Consider the following 24923-nt stretch of genomic DNA (forward strand, 5'->3'; position numbering starts at 1 on the left):
ATTCTTCAATGTCCCACCGAGATCAACACATTTAAGTCATAACAGCACTCTGGAGTGGATCTGCTTTCGTTTCAATGTGATTCCAGTGTCTTTGAACACAAAATGGCGTCTAAACATCAAATAAGTGCAAAACAATGCTTTTACAAGTTTAATGTGGTGAAAAGGCTGTAATAGCTGTTTCACGCAGGGAAGAGGCTTTTAAGCTGTTATTTGCAGGTAACACACGTTTTAACCACTATTGCTGTGTCAGTTGTCAAATAAGCTGCATTCTTCAATGTCCCACCGAGATCAACACATTTAAGTCATAACAGCACTCTGGAGTGGATCTGCTTTCGTTTCAATGTGATTCCAGTGTCTTTGAACACAAAATGGCGTCTAAACATCAAATAAGTGCAAAACAATGCTTTTACAAGTTTAATGTGGTGAAAAGGCTGTAATAGCTGTTTCACGCAGGGAAGAGGCTTTTAAGCTGTTATTTGCAGGTAACACACGTTTTAACCACTATTGCTGTGTCAGTTGTCAAATAAGCTGCATTCTTCAATGTCCCACCGAGATCAACACATTTAAGTCATAACAGCACTCTGGAGTGGATCTGCTTTCGTTTCAATGTGATTCCAGTGTCTTTGAACACAAAATGGCGTCTAAACATCAAATAAGTGCAAAACAATGCTTTTACAAGTTTAATGTGGTGAAAAGGCTGTAATAGCTGTTTCACGCAGGGAAGAGGCTTTTAAGCTGTTATTTGCAGGTAACACACGTTTTAACCACTATTGCAGTGTCAGTTGTCAAATAAGCTGCATTCTTCAATGTCCCACCGAGATCAACACATTTAAGTCATAACAGCACTCTGGAGTGGATCTGCTTTCGTTTCAATGTGATTCCAGTGTCTTTGAACACAAAATGGCGTCTAAACATCAAATAAGTGCAAAACAATGCTTTTACAAGTTTAATGTGGTGAAAAGGCTGTAATAGCTGTTTCACGCAGGGAAGAGGCTTTTAAGCTGTTATTTGCAGGTAACACACGTTTTAACCACTATTGCTGTGTCAGTTGTCAAATAAGCTGCATTCTTCAATGTCCCACCGAGATCAACACATTTAAGTCATAACAGCACTCTGGAGTGGATCTGCTTTCGTTTCAATGTGATTCCAGTGTCTTTGAACACAAAATGGCGTCTAAACATCAAATAAGTGCAAAACAATGCTTTTACAAGTTTAATGTGGTGAAAAGGCTGTAATAGCTGTTTCACGCAGGGAAGAGGCTTTTAAGCTGTTATTTGCAGGTAACACACGTTTTAACCACTATTGCTGTGTCAGTTGTCAAATAAGCTGCATTCTTCAATGTCCCACCGAGATCAACACATTTAAGTCATAACAGCACTCTGGAGTGGATCTGCTTTCGTTTCAATGTGATTCCAGTGTCTTTGAACACAAAATGGCGTCTAAACATCAAATAAGTGCAAAACAATGCTTTTACAAGTTTAATGTGGGGAAAAGGCTGTAATAGCTGTTTCATGCAGGGAAGAGGCTTTTAAGCTGTTATTTGCAGGTAACACACGTTTTAACCACTATTGCTGTGTCAGTTGTCAAATAAGCTGCATTCTTCAATGTCCCACCGAGATCAACACATTTAAGTCATAACAGCACTCTGGAGTGGATCTGCTTTCGTTTCAATGTGATTCCAGTGTCTTTGAACACAAAATGGCGTCTAAACATCAAATAAGTGCAAAACAATGCTTTTACAAGTTTAATGTGGTGAAAAGGCTGTAATAGCTGTTTCACGCAGGGAAGAGGCTTTTAAGCTGTTATTAGCAGGTAACACACGTTTCAACCACTATTGCTGTGTCAGTTGTCAAATAAGCTGCATTCTTCAATGTCCCACCGAGATCAACACATTTAAGTCATAACAGCACTCTGGAGTGGATCTTCTTTCGTTTCAATGTGATTCCAGTGTCTTTGAACACAAAATGGCGTCTAAACATCAAATAAGTGCAAAACAATGCTTTTACAAGTTTAATGTGGTGAAAAGGCTGTAATAGCTGTTTCACGCATGGAAGAGGCTTTTAAGCTGTTATTTGCAGGTAACACACGTTTTAACCACTATTGCAGTGTCAGTTGTCAAATAAGCTGCATTCTTCAATGTCCCACCGAGATCAACACATTTAAGTCATAACAGCACTCTGGAGTGGATCTGCTTTCGTTTCAATGTGATTCCAGTGTCTTTGAACACAAAATGGCGTCTAAACATCAAATAAGTGCAAAACAGGCTTTTACAAGTTTAATGTGGTGAAAAGGCTGTAATAGCTGTTTCACGCAGGGAAGAGGCTTTTAAGCTGTTATTTGCAGGTAACACACGTTTTAACCACTATTGCTGTGTCAGTTGTCAAATAAGCTGCATTCTTCAATGTCCCACCGAGATCAACACATTTAAGTCATAACAGCACTCTGGAGTGGATCTGCTTTCGTTTCAATGTGATTCCAGTGTCTTTGAACACAAAATGGCGTCTAAACATCAAATAAGTGCAAAACAATGCTTTTACAAGTTTAATGTGGGGAAAAGGCTGTAATAGCTGTTTCATGCAGGGAAGAGGCTTTTAAGCTGTTATTTGCAGGTAACACACGTTTTAACCACTATTGCTGTGTCAGTTGTCAAATAAGCTGCATTCTTCAATGTCCCACCGAGATCAACACATTTAAGTCATAACAGCACTCTGGAGTGGATCTTCTTTCGTTTCAATGTGATTCCAGTGTCTTTGAACACAAAATGGCGTCTAAACATCAAATAAGTGCAAAACAATGCTTTTACAAGTTTAATGTGGTGAAAAGGCTGTAATAGCTGTTTCACGCAGGGAAGAGGCTTTTAAGCTGTTATTTGCAGGTAACACACGTTTTAACCACTATTGCAGTGTCAGTTGTCAAATAAGCTGCATTCTTCAATGTCCCACCGAGATCAACACATTTAAGTCATAACAGCACTCTGGAGTGGATCTGCTTTCGTTTCAATGTGATTCCAGTGTCTTTGAACACAAAATGGCGTCTAAACATCAAATAAGTGCAAAACAATGCTTTTACAAGTTTAATGTGGTGAAAAGGCTGTAATAGCTGTTTCACGCAGGGAAGAGGCTTTTAAGCTGTTATTTGCAGGTAACACACGTTTTAACCACTATTGCTGTGTCAGTTGTCAAATAAGCTGCATTCTTCAATGTCCCACCGAGATCAACACATTTAAGTCATAACAGCACTCTGGAGTGGATCTGCTTTCGTTTCAATGTGATTCCAGTGTCTTTGAACACAAAATGTAGCCAGGCTAGCGCCGCCTACTGGTTCCGGCAAATTTAATTTGCCTCAACCATATAGTCAGGGAACTAGCAATGCGTTTCGGTTTGCTCAGCGAGCAGATGTGGCGATGACGGGCGATGACGTCGAACTGAAGCGCCCAAACTGAAATACCGGTGTAGTTCCCAAGCTGCGGTAAACAGTTGACGAGATGGATGTCGGCGAAGCTATACGCTCTGTGCTTGAAACTATTCAGGATATTAAAGACTTAAAGCCAGAACAAGAAGCATGTTTGACGAATTTTTTGGAGGGCAAAGACGTTTTTGGACTTCTTCCTACCGGGTTTGGGAAAAGTTTAATTTACCAGCTGGCCCCGTTAGTGGCGAAGACATTATGCAAGCCAAACGCTAATGCTAACCCTATTGTCATCGTTGTGTCCCCCCTGCTTGCCCTGATAGAAGACCAGATTAAGGAGGCAGGGATACTGGGTGTAACAGCAGGCCAGCTTGGCGTTAGTGATGACCAGGACATAATAAACGGAAAATTCAGCATCGTTTTCGGGAGTCCTGAGTCTTGGATACTCAATACCAAATGGCGAGGAATGCTATCATCCAACGTGTACCAGGACAACATCATTGGTATCGTCGTGGATGAGGTGCACGTAACGTATAAATGGTGAGTTCGCACACGTTAAAGTCACAACTATTTGCTTGAATTGTATTTTAATTTCACTCATGTAATTGGTATGAAAATTAGCCTATAGATAACAAATGATGCCATGTTACCGATGTTGGTTGATTCACTTTTGTTCACTAATTGTTTTCTGACGACAGTTAGTTGTAAAGTTAACGTTACCATGTTAACTTTAAACAACGTGACATTACAATATAGACGTTTATGCTTCTGAATGCCATTTATGTCCCAATCACTTTGTCATAGGGGTTATAGGAAATGCTGTCTCGGTTCAGATGAAGCACTAACATTTGCCTATAATGTTGACATTTAGCAACACATTTTAATGAAGGTAGTGATGGCCATACTGTTTAGCAAGTTATCATTATGTGACACTTATGTTCCTTCCCGTTTCGTTCACGCAGGGGCGAAGCTACCAAAGGATATTCACCATTCAGAGAGAGTTTTTCGAAGTTGGGAGAGCTGCGATCCATCGTCAAAGAGGGTGAGTTGAGAAGCGTATGCATTCCTTGATTTTTCCAATCTATTACTTATTTATTTAAAATAACATTTCGTATAGAAACAGCATTTTGTGTGAGGAGAATCAATTTTAGGCTGTTTTGTTGATGTAGTGGTAAATTTGAACATTCCTTTGTTTTAATCCAATCACCTGAGATGATTAAGATGTTGCATATGGCCATTACAGTGACAGTTTTTATTGATGCTATTTTCAGGAACCCCCGTATTGGCGCTGACTGCTTCAGCAGACATCAGATCTCGTGGACGAATCTCCAGGATCCTGCTTATGGACAAGGCTGTTCACGTCACTGCAAGCCCCAACAAGACTAACATCCGACTTGGACTGTGTCAGACCTCAAACAACACCATGGACTGTTTTGACTGGTTAATCAATGACATAAAAATCAAAGGTGAAATGATGCAGCCAGTTCTGATCTACTGCCAAACGTTGAAGATGGTGGGGAAGGTATATGCTTACCTAAAGGCAGAACTACAACAACATGCTTGGGTAAACTGCGACCCTGAGCGTAACTATGACAAACTCCTCATTGGAATATTCCACAGCAAGACTCTTCCACAGAACAAAGAAAGAATATTGAGGTCACTGAGAGGGGAAGGCAGTTGTCGAGTTGTTGTGGCCACAACAGCTTTGGGCATGGGCTTAAATTTCCAAAATGTCTCTCACATTGTCATGTATGGGTTACCAAGTGATTTAGAAACACTTGTCCAACAAGTGGGTCGTGCTGGCAGACATGGTCAACCAGCACATGCCATTTTGTACAACACTAAAATGTACTTGAACATTGAGAAAGAGGTTAGAGAGCTGGTTTCTTTTGCTAAAGATCAGTGTATCAGAAAATGCCTTTATGCTCATTTTGAAGAGGAGCCCATTAGCGTCCAGCCAGGCCACCAGTGTTGCACATTCTGCCACAGTATGTGTTCCTGTTCCCCTGGAACATGTGCAGAGCCCATTCCAAATTACGAGGCAACACAAAGCAAGACTGTGAGCTTGAGGTCTAGACAGGTGAGCGAAAAAGACAAATCTTTGATTGCAGATTTGCTTAATGACTACAGGACTAGTTTGATAAACTCCTCCACTCATCTGTACACTTCACAAGAGGCATGCACAGGATTTAGTCAAGAACTGGTTGTTTCAGTCTTGAACCATTGCCAATACATATTTGATTTGCAATATGTTATTGTTAACCTCCCTGTCTTCAAGCTTGACCATGCGAAAGAAATTTTGAATATCATTATTGAGGTTTTTGGTGATGTTGATGTTGATGTGCAATCTGTTTTGAGCGAGAGCTTGGATGAGCCAGATCTGTACTATGGTACCTATTTCGATGATGCTGATGACTGTTCTGATGCAGATGATGCACTGAGAAGCTGCGTTAGTAGCTCTGAGTCAGATATGTGAGTAAGGAAATTATCCACATTATCATGGAGGAATGTATTTGCAGTACATATTGTTAAATGTTTGCTTCTTTGATATACAACTGTATATATGTATATAACTGAGCCAAAATAAAAAAAATATGTTGTGATCCCCTGTTTCCAAAACCTTATTTTACAGACAACACCAGACACATGACTTGCAACAATAATAAGTTATATTATTCATCTATGATAACACACTATCAAAGAAAGTTTCAACAATTTACATTGTTTACTCAATTACTGTAATGCAAAGTGTAATGACATAAATTATTAAACATTGACAATCAAGATTGTTACATCTGAGAATAGCTCTCTTTACATGAGTGCTTGAGACACTCCCACAATGCAATAATTGCCATACATGTTTCATGCCTTGTCTTATCAAAACCTGGGCCCCTACATGCTTTGCATGTCTATTTCTTTAAATGGGTATAGCTCTCAACTCTTTCAGTTTGGAACGCATCCACTGCCACAGGTCCTTATATTTCAAACGGGAAAAAAATGTTGCGCTCAAAGTTGGGGAAAGCCAAAAAGTGTCTCCCTGGTTGGCTTTTGAAAACCTCTGTCTCCCTAAATACTCTAAGCAACACGAAAACATCTTCCCTCAAGTTGGCGTGATGATGGGTGCCACTTGTGCGTGTCACCTGCAGCTCTTTGTCCGTTGTGTCCATCATCGCCTTCAACACACCAACAGATCTGCTGACCCTGTCAGCAGATTCTTCTGTCAAGTTTGGGCCCTTGTTTTTCAGGAAGGCCTTTAGGAAATTGTTCAAGTGCTCTAGGTGCAGATCCAGAGGAATGTTTCTTCCTTTACCACCCTTTCCATTCCAGAATCTGTTCCATTTCAAGTTGTGTGCAAGCCGAGGTGATAAGGTTGCGTTAAGTTGCACAGTGAGGAGGAAGGTACTGTATGCATACTGAGTATGTCCATAAGCCTTATAGATGAGCAACGCCACCTTATACAGCCTCATAAGACGCTCCCCATCCCCTTCTTTCACAGCATCCAAAAAGTTTGCAAGAAGAAACCCAAAGCTAAGCCTGGCCTCTGTGTGCAATTTCTTGTGGTCGTCCATACTGGAGGGCACAGGCTCAGCTGCTGGAGCTGGTGCCACCACAAGACCATGGACTTTATTCTCATGGTTGACTCTTGCCTTGGAGTATATGAATGCTTTTGAGCACCCTGGTTCACGACACGGGAGTTTTTCTTTTTGATGTGTTCTTGCTTCTTCTGAAATGCCAGCTGAGAGTTCAGACATGTCTGCAAACATGACAAACTTATTGACGACCTCTGCCACACTGTCATGGAGCCAGGCCCTCTTTTGTTCATCAGAGCCTTGGAGGATGTGGTCTGGAACAAAACCCTCTGGTTTGGCTAAAAAAGTATAAGGAAAATTATGTTAGGCCATGGTATATGCTTTTTACCTTGTTTCATATCTTGCATTTTCATGCAGCCAATAAAATTTCTTGAATCTGTGTGGTATCTTGTAATAATCTTTCTGTGATTTGAATGAACCGAAAATTGACATATTTGGCTTGCTTAACATGCCTATGCTCTAAACGTGACATTTGTTTACCTGCGTGTAAACAGGTCTAAAAATGTATTGACAAACAATTTGGTAAATAAATAAACTGATTCATATCAGTTTATTGGCTACATGTAAATGCACTGATTCAGATAATTATTTGGGCTAAATACCTGATACATCATCCAGGTTGAAGTGTTCCATCGCTGCTGCCAGGAAAAGGGCTGTAGTGTCAACCTGGACAAACTGTTTGTAGGCATTGTATGCAGCGTGCGGGCCTTGCTTTGCATTGCTGCACCTTGAAGTCAAAGTCTCAGTTATTGGATAGGCATGTGAAAATAGAAAAAAATAACTTGTGTTTTGTTGTGATGATGAAGGAATACACATAATATGTATTTCTGATTATCACACGGTGAAATGGAGTACTAAATACTGATTGGCTAGCAGGTTGTGTGTTAAGTCTTCCTAAAGCACAACTACTGTATGAAGTAGATCTGGTTAAAAAGTTTAATCACCTCAACAATGCTCGTTTGAATGGCAGCCATACCAACTATAGTAAAACGCCAGTTGAACTTGACAGCTACAGTGGACTCAACTGTTTGTAGCGATAACCACTGTTGAAAAGAAAGTAGTAGAGCAACTGATCAGGCTTGTATATACATTAGCTACGCCCTTTTGTAGACTATGTTTTAAACTGACGTTCTTTCTTTGCAGCCTCCACATTAGTTGCAACCGTGTGATAAGCGGAATAACAGCCTTTGAGGTGTGCCGTTATACAGAATTAATGAACTTGGCAGAAGCAAACTTCACTCCGGCTAGCACCGACGTGAAGTCGCCTGTTATTTCATACATAACTGTTAGGCAGTCTCCAAGCAGGGACTGCAGATAAAAAACATTTTACATGCAGTAAAGTAAACAATATTTAAGAGGAATTAGAAGAGGGAGAGAACAAGACACTTGTTAATGAAAGCAGACCAAAAAAATGCAGGCAAGGATACAGAACTAAAAAAGGGAGACAGAGTAAAAAGTTGACATACACACACAGACAAAGGTAACATATGTCAGGACAGAGAGAAATAAAGCTCAGAGAAAATAAGACATACATGGTAAAAGTTGACAAACAATTGGAGGAGACACACAGACAAATAGAAGTGGATAAGTTAGAGCTGACATAGGAAATGGTTTGATGGATGGATTGACAGATACATAAATACATAGATAAACATAAAGAGAGGCAGACAGACAGGTAGATAGATGAGTAGAAAGACGGACAATAATAAACACATTACCATTTCGGCAGAAACCAGCCCAATTCATGGTGGCTGTTGCTCATGTCATAAACATGCACACAGTTCATATATCCAAGACAAATTCATGTTTGCCGAAGATCATCAGTAGAAGAACAGTCCTTGGGAAGCATGTATAAACACATGGTTTTAAAAACAGATCATACATACACAAACATAACAGAGCATATGGCATTAATCTAAAGGCATTATATCTCCATATCTACACATGTTGTACTCTATAATAAGTACCTTAACTTATTCATGTTTGCAAGGAGAGTTCCATGGTCCTTTGCAGAGTCCACACTGTAAAAAACCTGGTGATAGATCTGTGGAGCATATTAAAATAACAGAATTACGGGTAAAATGTTCTATATTCCATGTAAAGTACTTGTGCATACTTATGTGTGGTGTCACAGTTAGGACATCAATTTCCAGACTATATGTTGGAGGCAAATGAAATATGCCGGAAGCATTAGGCAGCGCTAGCCTTGCCAGTATTTTTGTTATTGGGAAAGACAAGTACAGACCAAAAATATATTTCTAATGGCATGCCAATCTTCAAACTTGAATGCGAGGCCCTCCAGTCTGTCTTTTTCAGTTTCTCCATCAGCAAAGGCCAACTGGACATTCCTGCAGTTGCTCTCTGTAAGTCTGTCGCCTCCAATGAAAATCTTCTCCAAACCATCAGGAGATAACGGGACATACCTACAGAGAACAGACCATTAAAGAATGATTTTCAACAAATTTTTCATTTTTTTCTATAAATAATTATGGACTATCTAGACAAAAACATTTCAACAATTCCAATTATTTCAGTATGGTTCAATCCATGTTTGGAAAACTGTCCCTCAATGTCAGGAAGATACATATCCTTTGATATTTACTCGTTCTGAAGCTGTTGGAGAACGTCAACCAAGTCACCAGTTTGACACTCATTCTTGAACAGAAGTCCGAGTGGGAACTACATATAGAAAAAAAACAAAAAACAACAATTACAATAACTGTGTCTAAAACCTCAGGAGATGTACTACTTTAGTTTGGCAGATGCAATAATGCAAACATTACAAGAATATTTCTTTCATTGTGTTATAATAAGAACGACTTACATGGGTTGAAGGCTGGGACATTGCTTCAGAATACTGGTGTGGGATGTGGTGCACAACAACATTTGAGAAGGGTTTGAACACTTCCAGATACGTTGTGAGGATTCGGCTTCCCAACACCACAAATTCTCGACAGAGGTTGGCTTGAGTCTGGTTGTCAGGAAGTGACATTCCAAGGTCATATTCTGTCAAGCTATTTGTCGGTTGAGAGTTTTCCAGGTGGAGTGTGGGGACTCGGTCGATGACACACATGTGGTGTATCCAGTGTATAGATTTGTTTGGCACATTTGTAGACTGGTGATGTGTGTGTAAGAAAAAATCAAGGTTGTCAAAAATTATTGAATAGGTACTTGGAACCCGTGAAGGAGGAGGTGGTGGAGAAGGCAGAAGTGCAACACCCAAATCGGCCATTTCTTCATTAGACAGGGTGCTGAAAGTGAAAACATCACAGCCATCCAGCTCCTGTGTAAGCTGCTCTGTGGTCCCTGTAGTGCTGCTCTGTTCTGTGGTTGTGGGCACTGCACTTGTTGAAATGTCTGAAAGGAAATAGAAATCAGTCTGTTATATTTTACAATGAAAGTCTCAGGGAATAATAGCTACTCATAAAAATAAAACAAAAAATATATTAAAGCTAGCTGACCTGATATGGTAAGATCCTCCAAGCTTCTTTGAATCTCTGCAGCTGTGGCGTCACTTGATGTCGCGCCTTGTGACTGGGAGCTGTAGAAATATTCCAATTCCCTTTTCAGGGACAACACAGGAACTGTGCAGATGTGTGCAAGCTCTTTTTGTTTCCCAACTGCTCGTTGGTGGACTGTGGAAATTCCCAGTTTTGCCAGTCGTTGGAAAACAGCCCTTTTAGCGCCACCATACATCAAAACTGAGTCCACATAATATGCAAGGGCAGATAATCTTGGTTGCCTTGCCCTCAAAGCTACTGATGCTGCCGTGCAAATGTGGGGCACAGAGTCTTCAGTGATCCTTGACAGTAGACTTGTTAGGAATGGGGCCATCTGCTTTAGTTCCTCATGCAGTGTCACGAATGAGAATGATTGCATGTCATTTGCACCTGACCTCCATAGCATGAACTGATGCAATGGATTGCACAGCATCTTGCACTCAGCCTCAACAATGTTTACAAAACTGGGACGTAAATGGTTGGTGAGCTCTTTGTGTTGTGAGATGAGATTGGCAGCTCTCAAAAAGTTATTTTTTGCCAAGTTCTCAATAATTCCAGCAACGTCTGACTGGCATTTGAAGGTTCTTGTATCATGTAAGGAGTATGTCAGGACAACCTACAACATAAACGGTATATAAGGGTTTCATGCAAATACAAAGTAAAACAAAAAACAAAAAACACATTGATCAAGGAATACATTTGCATTATATGACTGTGCTCTGAGTGTATGTGAACTCATATGTGGGCTGTTGCAGTAACCCCCCTCCTGCCTCTGACCAAAACAATGGAAAAAAATGCTAGGCGTTTAGCACCTAACATTACAGCAATTGAAAATGGGCTAAATCACGTTTTGGGCTTATCTAAAAACTGAAGCGGAAAAATATACACACACTGGCTAATACTTTTAGGCTACCATGAATATAGAAATAGAGTTGTTTTACCCACCCCAGTAATACTTGTCCGTGAAGGTAACGTTGACGTTACGGTGGACTTGCGAGATTTCTTTATATCCCTCGGAGTTTTAGACGGAGTGGGTTCTCTGTCTCTTTTTTCAACGACACTTGCACTTGCTCCAGTGTCCGATGTCTCCTTGTCTTTCCAAGTATTAATTATATCCGCGTCGTTTGTAACATTTCATGCACATCCGACTGGAGCGAAGCGGTGTTTTGATCAGATTCAAACCGAACTTTGAAAGCAGACTTTCTGTCTTACTGTCAAATATAAACTTTTAATGCGTTATTGTTCCTTTGATGCGTAGATTTGAGGAACAGAAACGACAACACTCGTCAATACACATGTTCTTCTTCTTCTTGTTGTTTTACGGCGGTGGGATGTCAATAGCCTACACATGTTTTCAGTATGCTCAAAAAGACTACAATGCTAAACCAACCGGCTTCCGGCGCATAGCATACGTCACCGCCAAGCAGCAGCGATTAGTCGAAGCAAATGGAAGCAACCGCCTCCCGGAAGCAAACGAATCTCTACGGCTCGTGTTCAGACGCTATATGAAATGTAATGAAGTAAGCGGCTGATGCATCAGGCTACACAAAATGGCGTCTAAACATCAAATAAGTGCAAAACTATGCTTTTACAAGTTTAATGTGGTGAAAAGGCTGTAATAGCTGTTTCACGCAGGGAAGAGGCTTTTAAGCTGTTATTTGCAGGTAACACACGTTTTAACCACTATTGCTGTGTCAGTTGTCAAATAAGCTGCATTCTTCAATGTCCCACCGAGATCAACACATTTAAGTCATAACAGCACTCTGGAGTGGATCTGCTTTCGTTTCAATGTGATTCCAGTGTCTTTGAACACAAAATGGCGTCTAAACATCAAATAAGTGCAAAACAATGCTTTTACAAGTTTAATGTGGTGAAAAGGCTGTAATAGCTGTTTCACGCAGGGGAGAGGCTTTTAAGCTGTTATTTGCAGGTAACACACGTTTTAACCACTATTGCTGTGTCAGTTGTCAAATAAGCTGCATTCTTCAATGTCCCACCGAGATCAACACATTTAAGTCATAACAGCACTCTGGAGTGGATCTGCTTTCGTTTCAATGTGATTCCAGTGTCTTTGAACACAAAATGGCGTCTAAACATCAAATAAGTGCAAAACAATGCTTTTACAAGTTTAATGTGGTGAAAAGGCTGTAATAGCTGTTTCACGCAGGGAAGAGGCTTTTAAGCTGTTATTTGCAGGTAACACACGTTTTAACCACTATTGCTGTGTCAGTTGTCAAATAAGCTGCATTCTTCAATGTCCCACCGAGATCAACACATTTAAGTCATAACAGCACTCTGGAGTGGATCTTCTTTCGTTTCAATGTGATTCCAGTGTCTTTGAACACAAAATGGCGTCTAAACATCAAATAAGTGCAAAATAATGCTTTTACAAGTTTAATGTGGTGAAAAGGCTGTAATAGCTGTTTCACGCAGGGAAGAGGCTTTTAAGCTGTTATTTGCAGGTAACACACGTTTTAACCACTATTGCAGTGTCAGTTGTCAAATAAGCTGCATTCTTCAATGTCCCACCGAGATCAACACATTTAAGTCATAACAGCACTCTGGAGTGGATCTGCTTTCGTTTCAATGTGATTCCAGTGTCTTTGAACACAAAATGGCGTCTAAACATCAAATAAGTGCAAAACAATGCTTTTACAAGTTTAATGTGGTGAAAAGGCTGTAATAGCTGTTTCACGCAGGGAAGAGGCTTTTAAGCTGTTATTTGCAGGTAACACACGTTTTAACCACTATTGCTGTGTCAGTTGTCAAATAAGCTGCATTCTTCAATGTCCCACCGAGATCAACACATTTAAGTCATAACAGCACTCTGGAGTGGATCTTCTTTCGTTTCAATGTGATTCCAGTGTCTTTGAACACAAAATGGCGTCTAAACATCAAATAAGTGCAAAATAATGCTTTTACAAGTTTAATGTGGTGAAAAGGCTGTAATAGCTGTTTCACGCAGGGAAGAGGCTTTTAAGCTGTTATTTGCAGGTAACACACGTTTTAACCACTATTGCAGTGTCAGTTGTCAAATAAGCTGCATTCTTCAATGTCCCACCGAGATCAACACATTTAAGTCATAACAGCACTCTGGAGTGGATCTGCTTTCGTTTCAATGTGATTCCAGTGTCTTTGAACACAAAATGGCGTCTAAACATCAAATAAGTGCAAAACAATGCTTTTACAAGTTTAATGTGGTGAAAAGGCTGTAATAGCTGTTTCACGCAGGGAAGAGGCTTTTAAGCTGTTATTTGCAGGTAACACACGTTTTAACCACTATTGCTGTGTCAGTTGTCAAATAAGCTGCATTCTTCAATGTCCCACCGAGATCAACACATTTAAGTCATAACAGCACTCTGGAGTGGATCTGCTTTCGTTTCAATGTGATTCCAGTGTCTTTGAACACAAAATGGCGTCTAAACATCAAATAAGTGCAAAACAATGCTTTTACAAGTTTAATGTGGTGAAAAGGCTGTAATAGCTGTTTCACGCAGGGAAGAGGCTTTTAAGCTGTTATTAGCAGGTAACACACGTTTTAACCACTATTGCTGTGTCAGTTGTCAAATAAGCTGCATTCTTCAATGTCCCACCGAGATCAACACATTTAAGTCATAACAGCACTCTGGAGTGGATCTTCTTTCGTTTCAATGTGATTCCAGTGTCTTTGAACACAAAATGGCGTCTAAACATCAAATAAGTGCAAAATAATGCTTTTACAAGTTTAATGTGGTGAAAAGGCTGTAATAGCTGTTTCACGCAGGGAAGAGGCTTTTAAGCTGTTATTTGCAGGTAACACACGTTTTAACCACTATTGCAGTGTCAGTTGTCAAATAAGCTGCATTCTTCAATGTCCCACCGAGATCAACACATTTAAGTCATAACAGCACTCTGGAGTGGATCTGCTTTCGTTTCAATGTGATTCCAGTGTCTTTGAACACAAAATGGCGTCTAAACATCAAATAAGTGCAAAACAATGCTTTTACAAGTTTAATGTGGTGAAAAGGCTGTAATAGCTGTTTCACGCAGGGAAGAGGCTTTTAAGCTGTTATTTGCAGGTAACACACGTTTTAACCACTATTGCTGTGTCAGTTGTCAAATAAGCTGCATTCTTCAATGTCCCACCGAGATCAACACATTTAAGTCATAACAGCACTCTGGAGTGGATCTTCTTTCGTTTCAATGTGATTCCAGTGTTTTTGAACACAAAATGGCGTCTAAACATCAAATAAGTGCAAAACAATGCTTTTACAAGTTTAATGTGGTGAAAAGGCTGTAATAGCTGTTTCACGCAGGGAAGAGGCTTTTAAGCTGTTATTTGCAGGTAACACACGTTTTAACCACTATTGCTGTGTCAGTTGTCAAATAAGCTGCATTCTTCAATGTCCCACCGAGATCAACACATTTAAGTCATAACAGCACTCTGGAGTGGATCTGCTTTCGTTTCAATGTGATTCCAGTGTCTTTGAACACAAAATGGCGTCTAAACATCAAATAAGTGCAAAACAATGCTTTTACAAGTTTAATGTGGGGAAAAGGCTGTAATAGCTGTTTCACGCAGAAAAAGGCTTTTAAGCTGTTATTTGCAGGTAACACACGTTTTAACCACTATTGCTGTGTCAGTTGTCAAATAAGCTGCATTCTTCAATGTCCCACCGAGATCAACACATTTAAGTCATAACAGCACTCTGGAGTGGATCTTCTTTCGTTTCAATGTGATTCCAGTGTCTTTGAACACAAAATGGCGTCTAAACATCAAATAAGTGCAAAACAATGCTTTTACAAGTTTAATGTGGTGAAAAGGCTGTAATAGCTGTTTCACGCAGGGAAGAGGCTTTTAAGCTGTTATTTGCAGGTAACACACGTTTTAACCACTATTGCAGTGTCAGTTGTCAAATAAGCTGCATTCTTCAATGTCCCACCGAGATCAACACATTTAAGTCATAACAGCACTCTGGAGTGGATCTGCTTTCGTTTCAATGTGATTCCAGTGTCTTTGAACACAAAATGGCGTCTAAACATCAAATAAGTGCAAAACAATGCTTTTACAAGTTTAATGTGGTGAAAAGGCTGTAATAGCTGTTTCACGCAGGGAAGAGGCTTTTAAGCTGTTATTTGCAGGTAACACACGTTTTAACCACTATTGCTGTGTCAGTTGTCAAATAAGCTGCATTCTTCAATGTCCCACCGAGATCAACACATTTAAGTCATAACAGCACTCTGGAGTGGATCTGCTTTCGTTTCAATGTGATTCCAGTGTCTTTGAACACAAAATGTAGCCAGGCTAGCGCCGCCTACTGGTTCCGGCAAATTTAATTTGCCTCAACCATATAGTCAGGGAACTAGCAATGCGTTTCGGTTTGCTCCGTCCGCCAGAGCGGACGGACCAATCAGCGAGCAGATGTGGCGATGACGGGCGATGACGTCGAACTGAAGCGCCCAAACTGAAATACCGGTGTAGTTCCCAAGCTGCGGTAAACAGTTGACGAGATGGATGTCGGCGAAGCTATACGCTCTGTGCTTGAAACTATTCAGGATATTAAAGACTTAAAGCCAGAACAAGAAGCATGTTTGACGAATTTTTTGGAGGGCAAAGACGTTTTTGGACTTCTTCCTACCGGGTTTGGGAAAAGTTTAATTTACCAGCTGGCCCCGTTAGTGGCGAAGACATTATGCAAGCCAAACGCTAATGCTAACCCTATTGTCATCGTTGTGTCCCCCCTGCTTGCCCTAATAGAAGACCAGATTAAGGAGGCAGGGATACTGGGTGTAACAGCAGGCCAGCTTGGCGTTAGTGATGACCAGGACATAATAAACGGAAAATTCAGCATCGTTTTCGGGAGTCCTGAGTCTTGGATACTCAATACCAAATGGCGAGGAATGCTATCATCCAACGTGTACCAGGACAACATCATTGGTATCGTCGTGGATGAGGTGCACGTAACGTATAAATGGTGAGTTCGCACACGTTAAAGTCACAACTATTTGCTTGAATTGTATTTTAATTTCACTCATGTAATTGGTATGAAAATTAGCCTATAGATAACAAATGATGCCATGTTACCGATGTTGGTTGATTCACTTTTGTTCACTAATTGTTTTCTGACGACAGTTAGTTGTAAAGTTAACGTTACCATGTTAACTTTAAACAACGTGACATTACAATATAGACGTTTATGCTTCTGAATGCCATTTATGTCCCAATCACTTTGTCATAGGGGTTATAGGAAATGCTGTCTCGGTTCAGATGAAGCACTAACATTTGCCTATAATGTTGACATTTAGCAACACATTTTAATGAAGGTAGTGATGGCCATACTGTTTAGCAAGTTATCATTATGTGACACTTATGTTCCTTCCCGTTTCGTTCACGCAGGGGCGAAGCTACCAAAGGATATTCACCATTCAGAGAGAGTTTTTCGAAGTTGGGAGAGCTGCGATCCATCGTCAAAGAGGGTGAGTTGAGAAGCGTATGCATTCCTTGATTTTTCCAATCTATTACTTATTTATTTAAAATAACATTTCGTATAGAAACAGCATTTTGTGTGAGGAGAATCAATTTTAGGCTGTTTTGTTGATGTAGTGGTAAATTTGAACATTCCTTTGTTTTAATCCAATCACCTGAGATGATTAAGATGTTGCATATGGCCATTACAGTGACAGTTTTTATTGATGCTATTTTCAGGAACCCCCGTATTGGCGCTGACTGCTTCAGCAGACATCAGATCTCGTGGACGAATCTCCAGGATCCTGCTTATGGACAAGGCTGTTCACGTCACTGCAAGCCCCAACAAGACTAACATCCGACTTGGACTGTGTCAGACCTCAAACAACACCATGGACTGTTTTGACTGGTTAATCAATGACATAAAAATCAAAGGTGAAATGATGCAGCCAGTTCTGATCTACTGCCAAACGTTGAAGATGGTGGGGAAGGTATATGCTTACCTAAAGGCAGAACTACAACAACATGCTTGGGTAAACTGCGACCCTGAGCGTAACTATGACAAACTCCTCATTGGAATATTCCACAGCAAGACTCTTCCACAGAACAAAGAAAGAATATTGAGGTCACTGAGAGGGGAAGGCAGTTGTCGAGTTGTTGTGGCCACAACAGCTTTGGGCATGGGCTTAAATTTCCAAAATGTCTCTCACATTGTCATGTATGGGTTACCAAGAGATTTAGAAACACTTGTCCAACAAGTGGGTCGTGCTGGCAGACATGGTCAACCAGCACATGCCATTTTGTACAACACTAAAATGTACTTGAACATTGAGAAAGAGGTTAGAGAGCTGGTTTCTTTTGCTAAAGATCAGTGTATCAGAAAATGCCTTTATGCTCATTTTGAAGAGGAGCCCATTAGCGTCCAGCCAGGCCACCAGTGTTGCACATTCTGCCACAGTATGTGTTCCTGTTCCCCTGGAACATGTGCAGAGCCCATTCCAAATTACGAGGCAACACAAAGCAAGACTGTGAGCTTGAGGTCTAGACAGGTGAGCGAAAAAGACAAATCTTTGATTGCAGATTTGCTTAATGACTACAGGACTAGTTTGATAAACTCCTCCACTCATCTGTACACTTCACAAGAGGCATGCACAGGATTTAGTCAAGAACTGGTTGTTTCAGTCTTGAACCATTGCCAATACATATTTGATTTGCAATATGTTATTGTTAACCTCCCTGTCTTCAAGCTTGACCATGCGAAAGAAATTTTGAATATCATTATTGAGGTTTTTGGTGATGTTGATGTTGATGTGCAATCTGTTTTGAGCGAGAGCTTGGATGAGCCAGATCTGTACTATGGTACCTATTTCGATGATGCTGATGACTGTTCTGATGCAGATGATGCACTGAGAAGCTGCGTTAGTAGCTCTGAGTCAGATATGTGAGTAAGGAAATTATCCACATTATCATGGAGGAATGTATTTGCAGTACATATTGTTAAATGTTTGCTTCTTTGATATACAACTGTATATATGTATATAACTGAGCCAAAATAAAAAAAATATGTTGTGATCCCCTGTTTCCAAAACCTTATTTTACAGACAACACCAGACACATGACTTGCAACAATAATAAGTTATATTATTCATCTATGATAACACACTATCAAAGAAAGTTTCAACAATTTACATTGTTTACTCAATTACTGTAATGCAAAGTGTAATGACATAAATTATTAAACATTGACAATCAAGATTGTTACATCTGAGAATAGCTCTCTTTACATGAGTGCTTGAGACACTCCCACAATGCAATAATTGCCATACATGTTTCATGCCTTGTCTTATCAAAACCTGGGCCCCTACATGCTTTGCATGTCTATTTCTTTACATGGGTATAGCTCTCAACTCTTTCAGTTTGGAACGCATCCACTGCCACAGGTCCTTATATTTCAAACGGGAAAAAATGTTGCGCTCAAAGTTGGGGAAAGCCAAAAAGTGTCTCCCTGGTTGGCTTTTGAAAACCTCTGTCTCCCTAAATACTCTAAGCAACACGAAAACATCTTCCCTCAAGTTGGCGTGATGATGGGTGCCACTTGTGCGTGTCACCTGCAGCTCTTTGTCCGTTGTGTCCATCATCGCCTTCAACACACCAACAGATCTGCTGACCCTGTCAGCAGATTCTTCTGTCAAGTTTGGGCCCTTGTTTTTCAGGAAGGCCTTTAGGAAATTGTTCAAGTGCTCTAGGTGCAGATCCAGAGGAATGTTTCTTCCTTTACCACCCTTTCCATTCCAGAATCTGTTCCATTTCAAGTTGTGTGCAAGCCGAGGTGATAAGGTTGCGTTAAGTTGCACAGTGAGGAGGAAGGTACTGTATGCATACTGAGTATGTCCATAAGCCTTATAGATGAGCAACGCCACCTTATACAGCCTCATAAGACGCTCCCCATCCCCTTCTTTCACAGCATCCAAAAAGTTTGCAAGAAGAAACCCAAAGCTAAGCCTGGCCTCTGTGTGCAATTTCTTGTGGTCGTCCATACTGGAGGGCACAGGCTCAGCTGCTGGAGCTGGTGCCACCACAAGACCATGGACTTTATTCTCATGGTTGACTCTTGCCTTGGAGTATATGAATGCTTTTGAGCACCCTGGTTCACGACACGGGAGTTTTTCTTTTTGATGTGTTCTTGCTTCTTCTGAAATGCCAGCTGAGAGTTCAGACATGTCTGCAAACATGACAAACTTATTGACGACCTCTGCCACACTGTCATGGAGCCAGGCCCTCTTTTGTTCATCAGAGCCTTGGAGGATGTGGTCTGGAACAAAACCCTCTGGTTTGGCTAAAAAAGTATAAGGAAAATTATGTTAGGCCATGGTATATGCTTTTTACCTTGTTTCATATCTTGCATTTTCATGCAGCCAATAAAATTTCTTGAATCTGTGTGGTATCTTGTAATAATCTTTCTGTGATTTGAATGAACCGAAAATTGACATATTTGGCTTGCTTAACATGCCTATGCTCTAAACGTGACATTTGTTTACCTGCGTGTAAACAGGTCTAAAAATGTATTGACAAACAATTTGGTAAATAAATAAACTGATTCATATCAGTTTATTGGCTACATGTAAATGCACTGATTCAGATAATTATTTGGGCTAAATACCTGATACATCATCCAGGTTGAAGTGTTCCATCGCTGCTGCCAGGAAAAGGGCTGTAGTGTCAACCTGGACAAACTGTTTGTAGGCATTGTATGCAGCATGCGGGCCTTGCTTTGCATTGCTGCACCTTGAAGTCAAAGTCTCAGTTATTGGATAGGCATGTGAAAATAGAAAAAAATAACTTGTGTTTTGTTGTGATGATGAAGGAATACACATAATATGTATTTCTGATTATCACACGGTGAAATGGAGTACTAAATACTGATTGGCTAGCAGGTTGTGTGTTAAGTCTTCCTAAAGCACAACTACTGTATGAAGTAGATCTGGTTGAAAAGTTTAATCACCTCAACAATGCTCGTTTGAATGGCAGCCATACCAACTATAGTAAAACGCCAGTTGAACTTGACAGCTACAGTGGACTCAACTGTTTGTAGCGATAACCACTGTTGAAAAGAAAGTAGTAGAGCAACTGATCAGGCTTGTATATACATTAGCTACGCCCTTTTGTAGACTATGTTTTAAACTGACGTTCTTTCTTTGCAGCCTCCACATTAGTTGCAACCGTGTGATAAGCGGAATAACAGCCTTTGAGGTGTGCCGTTATACAGAATTAATGAACTTGGCAGAAGCAAACTTCACTCCGGCTAGCACCGACGTGAAGTCGCCTGTTATTTCATACATAACTGTTAGGCAGTCTCCAAGCAGGGACTGCAGATAAAAAACATTTTACATGCAGTAAAGTAAACAATATTTAAGAGGAATTAGAAGAGGGAGAGAACAAGACACTTGTTAATGAAAGCAGACCAAAAAAATGCAGGCAAGGATACAGAACTAAAAAAGGGAGACAGAGTAAAAAGTTGACATACACACACAGACAAAGGTAACATATGTCAGGACAGAGAGAAATAAAGCTCAGAGAAAATAAGACATACATGGTAAAAGTTGACAAACAATTGGAGGAGACACACAGACAAATAGAAGTGGATAAGTTAGAGCTGACATAGGAAATGGTTTGATGGATGGATTGACAGATACATAAATACATAGATAAACATAAAGAGAGGCAGACAGACAGGTAGATAGATGAGTAGAAAGACGGACAATAATAAACACATTACCATTTCGGCAGAAACCAGCCCAATTCATGGTGGCTGTTGCTCATGTCATAAACATGCACACAGTTCATATATCCAAGACAAATTCATGTTTGCCGAAGATCATCAGTAGAAGAACAGTCCTTGGGAAGCATGTATAAACACATGGTTTTAAAAACAGATCATACATACACAAACATAACAGAGCATATGGCATTAATCTAAAGGCATTATATCTCCATATCTACACATGTTGTACTCTATAATAAGTACCTTAACTTATTCATGTTTGCAAGGAGAGTTTCATGGTCCTTTGCAGAGTCCACACTGTAAAAAACCTGGTGATAGATCTGTGGAGCATATTAAAATAACAGAATTACGGGTAAAATGTTCTATATTCCATGTAAAGTACTTGTGCATACTTATGTGTGGTGTCACAGTTAGGACATCAATTTCCAGACTATATGTTGGAGGCAAATGAAATATGCCGGAAGCATTAGGCAGCGCTAGCCTTGCCAGTATTTTTGTTATTGGGAAAGACAAGTACAGACCAAAAATATATTTCTAATGGCATGCCAATCTTCAAACTTGAATGCGAGGCCCTCCAGTCTGTCTTTTTCAGTTTCTCCATCAGCAAAGGCCAACTGGACATTCCTGCAGTTGCTCTCTGTAAGTCTGTCGCCTCCAATGAAAATCTTCTCCAAACCATCAGGAGATAACGGGACATACCTACAGAGAACAGACCATTAAAGAATGATTTTCAACAAATTTTTCATTTTTTTCTATAAATAATTATGGACTATCTAGACAAAAACATTTCAACAATTCCAATTATTTCAGTATGGTTCAATCCATGTTTGGAAAACTGTCCCTCAATGTCAGGAAGATACATATCCTTTGATATTTACTCGTTCTGAAGCTGTTGGAGAACGTCAACCAAGTCACCAGTTTGACACTCATTCTTGAACAGAAGTCCGAGTGGGAACTACATATAGAAAAAAAACAAAAAACAACAATTACAATAACTGTGTCTAAAACCTCAGGAGATGTACTACTTTAGTTTGGCAGATGCAATAATGCAAACATTACAAGAATATTTCTTTCATTGTGTTATAATAAGAACGACTTACATGGGTTGAAGGCTGGGACATTGCTTCAGAATACTGGTGTGGGATGTGGTGCACAACAACATTTGAGAAGGGTTTGAACACTTCCAGATACGTTGTGAGGATTCGGCTTCCCAACACCACAAATTCTCGACAGAGGTTGGCTTGAGTCTGGTTGTCAGGAAGTGACATTCCAAGGTCATATTCTGTCAAGCTATTTGTCGGTTGAGAGTTTTCCAGGTGGAGTGTGGGGACTCGGTCGATGACACACATGTGGTGTATCCAGTGTATAGATTTGTTTGGCACATTTGTAGACTGGTGATGTGTGTGTAAGAAAAAATCAAGGTTGTCAAAAATTATTGAATAGGTACTTGGAACCCGTGAAGGAGGAGGTGGTGGAGAAGGCAGAAGTGCAACACCCAAATCGGCCATTTCTTCATTAGACAGGGTGCTGAAAGTGAAAACATCACAGCCATCCAGCTCCTGTGTAAGCTGCTCTGTGGTCCCTGTAGTGCTGCTCTGTTCTGTGGTTGTGGGCACTGCACTTGTTGAAATGTCTGAAAGGAAATAGAAATCAGTCTGTTATATTTTACAATGAAAGTCTCAGGGAATAATAGCTACTCATAAAAATAAAACAAAAAATATATTAAAGCTAGCTGACCTGATATGGTAAGATCCTCCAAGCTTCTTTGAATCTCTGCAGCTGTGGCGTCACTTGATGTCGCGCCTTGTGACTGGGAGCTGTAGAAATATTCCAATTCCCTTTTCAGGGACAACACAGGAACTGTGCAGATGTGTGCAAGCTCTTTTTGTTTCCCAACTGCTCGTTGGTGGACTGTGGAAATTCCCAGTTTTGCCAGTCGTTGGAAAACAGCCCTTTTAGCGCCACCATACATCAAAACTGAGTCCACATAATATGCAAGGGCAGATAATCTTGGTTGCCTTGCCCTCAAAGCTACTGATGCTGCCGTGCAAATGTGGGGCACAGAGTCTTCAGTGATCCTTGACAGTAGACTTGTTAGGAATGGGGCCATCTGCTTTAGTTCCTCATGCAGTGTCACGAATGAGAATGATTGCATGTCATTTGCACCTGACCTCCATAGCATGAACTGATGCAATGGATTGCACAGCATCTTGCACTCAGCCTCAACAATGTTTACAAAACTGGGACGTAAATGGTTGGTGAGCTCTTTGTGTTGTGAGATGAGATTGGCAGCTCTCAAAAAGTTATTTTTTGCCAAGTTCTCAATAATTCCAGCAACGTCTGACTGGCATTTGAAGGTTCTTGTATCATGTAAGGAGTATGTCAGGACAACCTACAACATAAACGGTATATAAGGGTTTCATGCAAATACAAAGTAAAACAAAAAACAAAAAACACATTGATCAAGGAATACATTTGCATTATATGACTGTGCTCTGAGTGTATGTGAACTCATATGTGGGCTGTTGCAGTAACCCCCCTCCTGCCTCTGACCAAAACAATGGAAAAAAATGCTAGGCGTTTAGCACCTAACATTACAGCAATTGAAAATGGGCTAAATCACGTTTTGGGCTTATCTAAAAACTGAAGCGGAAAAATATACACACACTGGCTAATACTTTTAGGCTACCATGAATATAGAAATAGAGTTGTTTTACCCACCCCAGTAATACTTGTCCGTGAAGGTAACGTTGACGTTACGGTGGACTTGCGAGATTTCTTTATATCCCTCGGAGTTTTAGACGGAGTGGGTTCTCTGTCTCTTTTTTCAACGACACTTGCACTTGCTCCAGTGTCCGATGTCTCCTTGTCTTTCCAAGTATTAATTATATCCGTGTCGTTTGTAACATTTCATGCACATCCGACTGGAGCGAAGCGGTGTTTTGATCAGATTCAAACCGAACTTTGAAAGCAGACTTTCTGTCTTACTGTCAAATATAATCTTTGAATGCGTTATTGTTCCTTTGATGCGTAGATTTGAGGAACAGAAACGACAACACTCGTCAATACACATGTTCTTCTTCTTCTTGTTGTTTTACGGCGGTGGGATGTCAATAGCCTACACATGTTTTCAATATGCTCAAAAAGACTACAATGCTAAACCACCCGGCTTCCGGCGCATAGCATACGTCACCGCCAAGCAGCAGCGATTAGTCGAAGCAAATGGAAGCAACCGCCTCCCGGAAGCAAACGAATCTCTACGGCTCGTGTTCAGACGCTATATGAAATGTAATGAAGTAAGCGGCTGATGCATCAGGCTACACAAAATGGCGTCTAAACATCAAATAAGTGCAAAACTATGCTTTTACAAGTTTAATGTGGTGAAAAGGCTGTAATAGCTGTTTCACGCAGGGAAGAGGCTTTTAAGCTGTTATTTGCAGGTAACACACGTTTTAACCACTATTGCTGTGTCAGTTGTCAAATAAGCTGCATTCTTCAATGTCCCACCGAGATCAACACATTTAAGTCATAACAGCACTCTGGAGTGGATCTGCTTTCGTTTCAATGTGATTCCAGTGTCTTTGAACACAAAATGGCGTCTAAACATCAAATAAGTGCAAAACAATGCTTTTACAAGTTTAATGTGGTGAAAAGGCTGTAATAGCTGTTTCACGCAGGGGAGAGGCTTTTAAGCTGTT

At 40.4% G+C, this 24923-nt stretch overlaps 4 protein-coding genes and 1 long non-coding RNA gene across 6 annotated transcripts; 2 read left to right on the forward strand and 3 right to left on the reverse strand.

Annotated features, from left to right (window-relative positions):
• Positions 1–3406: 3406 nt before the first annotated feature.
• LOC311010591 (putative ATP-dependent DNA helicase RecS) lies at positions 3407–5985 on the forward strand. Its single transcript, XM_084005142.1, has 3 exons — positions 3407–3948; positions 4371–4450; positions 4680–5985. Exons 1-3 carry the CDS (start codon positions 3485–3487, stop codon positions 5882–5884), a joined length of 1749 nt encoding a protein of 582 aa, XP_083861268.1. The 5' UTR covers positions 3407–3484; the 3' UTR covers positions 5885–5985.
• Positions 5986–6130: 145 nt separating this feature from the next.
• Positions 6131–11595, reverse strand: LOC311010660 (uncharacterized protein). Of its 2 annotated transcripts, none has more exons than XM_084005246.1 (9): positions 11444–11595; positions 10460–11114; positions 9823–10355; positions 9601–9677; positions 9244–9421; positions 8966–9042; positions 8717–8835; positions 7601–7719; positions 6131–7276 (listed from the first exon to the last, which is right to left on the reverse strand). In XM_084005246.1, the coding sequence occupies exons 2-7, from the start codon at positions 10929–10931 to the stop codon at positions 8781–8783; spliced, it is 1392 nt and encodes a 463-aa protein (XP_083861372.1). In that variant the 5' UTR covers positions 10932–11114; positions 11444–11595; the 3' UTR covers positions 6131–7276; positions 7601–7719; positions 8717–8780. The 2 variants fall into 2 exon arrangements, with proteins under 2 accessions (XP_083861372.1, XP_083861371.1); XM_084005245.1 differs by having other exon boundaries at positions 6133–7276; positions 7601–7725.
• A 4647-nt stretch (positions 11596–16242) lies between these two features.
• LOC311010793 (bifunctional 3'-5' exonuclease/ATP-dependent helicase WRN-like) lies at positions 16243–18489 on the forward strand. Its single transcript, XM_084005440.1, has 3 exons — positions 16243–16452; positions 16875–16954; positions 17184–18489. Exons 1-3 carry the CDS (start codon positions 16379–16381, stop codon positions 18386–18388), a joined length of 1359 nt encoding a protein of 452 aa, XP_083861566.1. The 5' UTR covers positions 16243–16378; the 3' UTR covers positions 18389–18489.
• A 333-nt stretch (positions 18490–18822) lies between these two features.
• LOC311010453 (uncharacterized protein) lies at positions 18823–20194 on the reverse strand. Its single transcript, XM_084004942.1, has 2 exons — positions 20104–20194; positions 18823–19779 (listed from the first exon to the last, which is right to left on the reverse strand). The coding sequence occupies exons 1-2, from the start codon at positions 20132–20134 to the stop codon at positions 18830–18832; spliced, it is 981 nt and encodes a 326-aa protein (XP_083861068.1). The 5' UTR covers positions 20135–20194; the 3' UTR covers positions 18823–18829.
• Positions 20195–21691: 1497 nt separating this feature from the next.
• LOC311010451 lies at positions 21692–24115 on the reverse strand. The gene is made up of 5 exons (XR_014596796.1): positions 23947–24115; positions 22963–23617; positions 22326–22858; positions 22104–22180; positions 21692–21924 (listed from the first exon to the last, which is right to left on the reverse strand). It is a non-coding gene; the product is annotated as an uncharacterized lncRNA (long non-coding RNA).
• Positions 24116–24923: the final 808 nt, after the last annotated feature.

The sequence above is a fragment of the Eutrigla gurnardus genome (assembly GCF_963514095.1).
Source record: "Eutrigla gurnardus genome assembly, chromosome: 3".
Lineage (NCBI taxonomy): Eukaryota > Metazoa > Chordata > Actinopteri > Perciformes > Triglidae > Eutrigla > Eutrigla gurnardus.

Excerpts from the sequence above, each read along its gene's own strand:
- LOC311010660 (XM_084005246.1), bottom strand. The coding sequence starts at position 10,931 with ATGCTGTGCAATCCATTGCATCAGTTCATGCTATGGAGGTCAGGTGCA. Across the intron at positions 9,422-9,600 it reads CTCCAACAGCTTCAGAACGA|GTATGTCCCGTTATCTCCTG; the intron begins GTAAATATCAAA and ends TGTTCTCTGTAG. Across the intron at positions 8,836-8,965 it reads GCAAACATGAATAAGTTAAG|GACTGTTCTTCTACTGATGA; the intron begins GTACTTATTATA and ends ATGCTTCCCAAG.
- LOC311010793 (XM_084005440.1), top strand. The coding sequence starts at position 16,379 with ATGCTATCATCCAACGTGTACCAGGACAACATCATTGGTATCGTCGTG. Across the intron at positions 16,453-16,874 it reads GTGCACGTAACGTATAAATG|GGGCGAAGCTACCAAAGGAT; the intron begins GTGAGTTCGCAC and ends TCGTTCACGCAG. Across the intron at positions 16,955-17,183 it reads GCGATCCATCGTCAAAGAGG|GAACCCCCGTATTGGCGCTG; the intron begins GTGAGTTGAGAA and ends TGCTATTTTCAG.
- LOC311010591 (XM_084005142.1), top strand. The coding sequence starts at position 3,485 with ATGGATGTCGGCGAAGCTATACGCTCTGTGCTTGAAACTATTCAGGAT. Across the intron at positions 3,949-4,370 it reads GTGCACGTAACGTATAAATG|GGGCGAAGCTACCAAAGGAT; the intron begins GTGAGTTCGCAC and ends TCGTTCACGCAG. Across the intron at positions 4,451-4,679 it reads GCGATCCATCGTCAAAGAGG|GAACCCCCGTATTGGCGCTG; the intron begins GTGAGTTGAGAA and ends TGCTATTTTCAG.
- LOC311010453 (XM_084004942.1), bottom strand. The coding sequence starts at position 20,134 with ATGGAACACTTCAACCTGGATGATGTATCAG. Across the intron at positions 19,780-20,103 it reads CAACCTGGATGATGTATCAG|CCAAACCAGAGGGTTTTGTT; the intron begins GTATTTAGCCCA and ends ATACTTTTTTAG.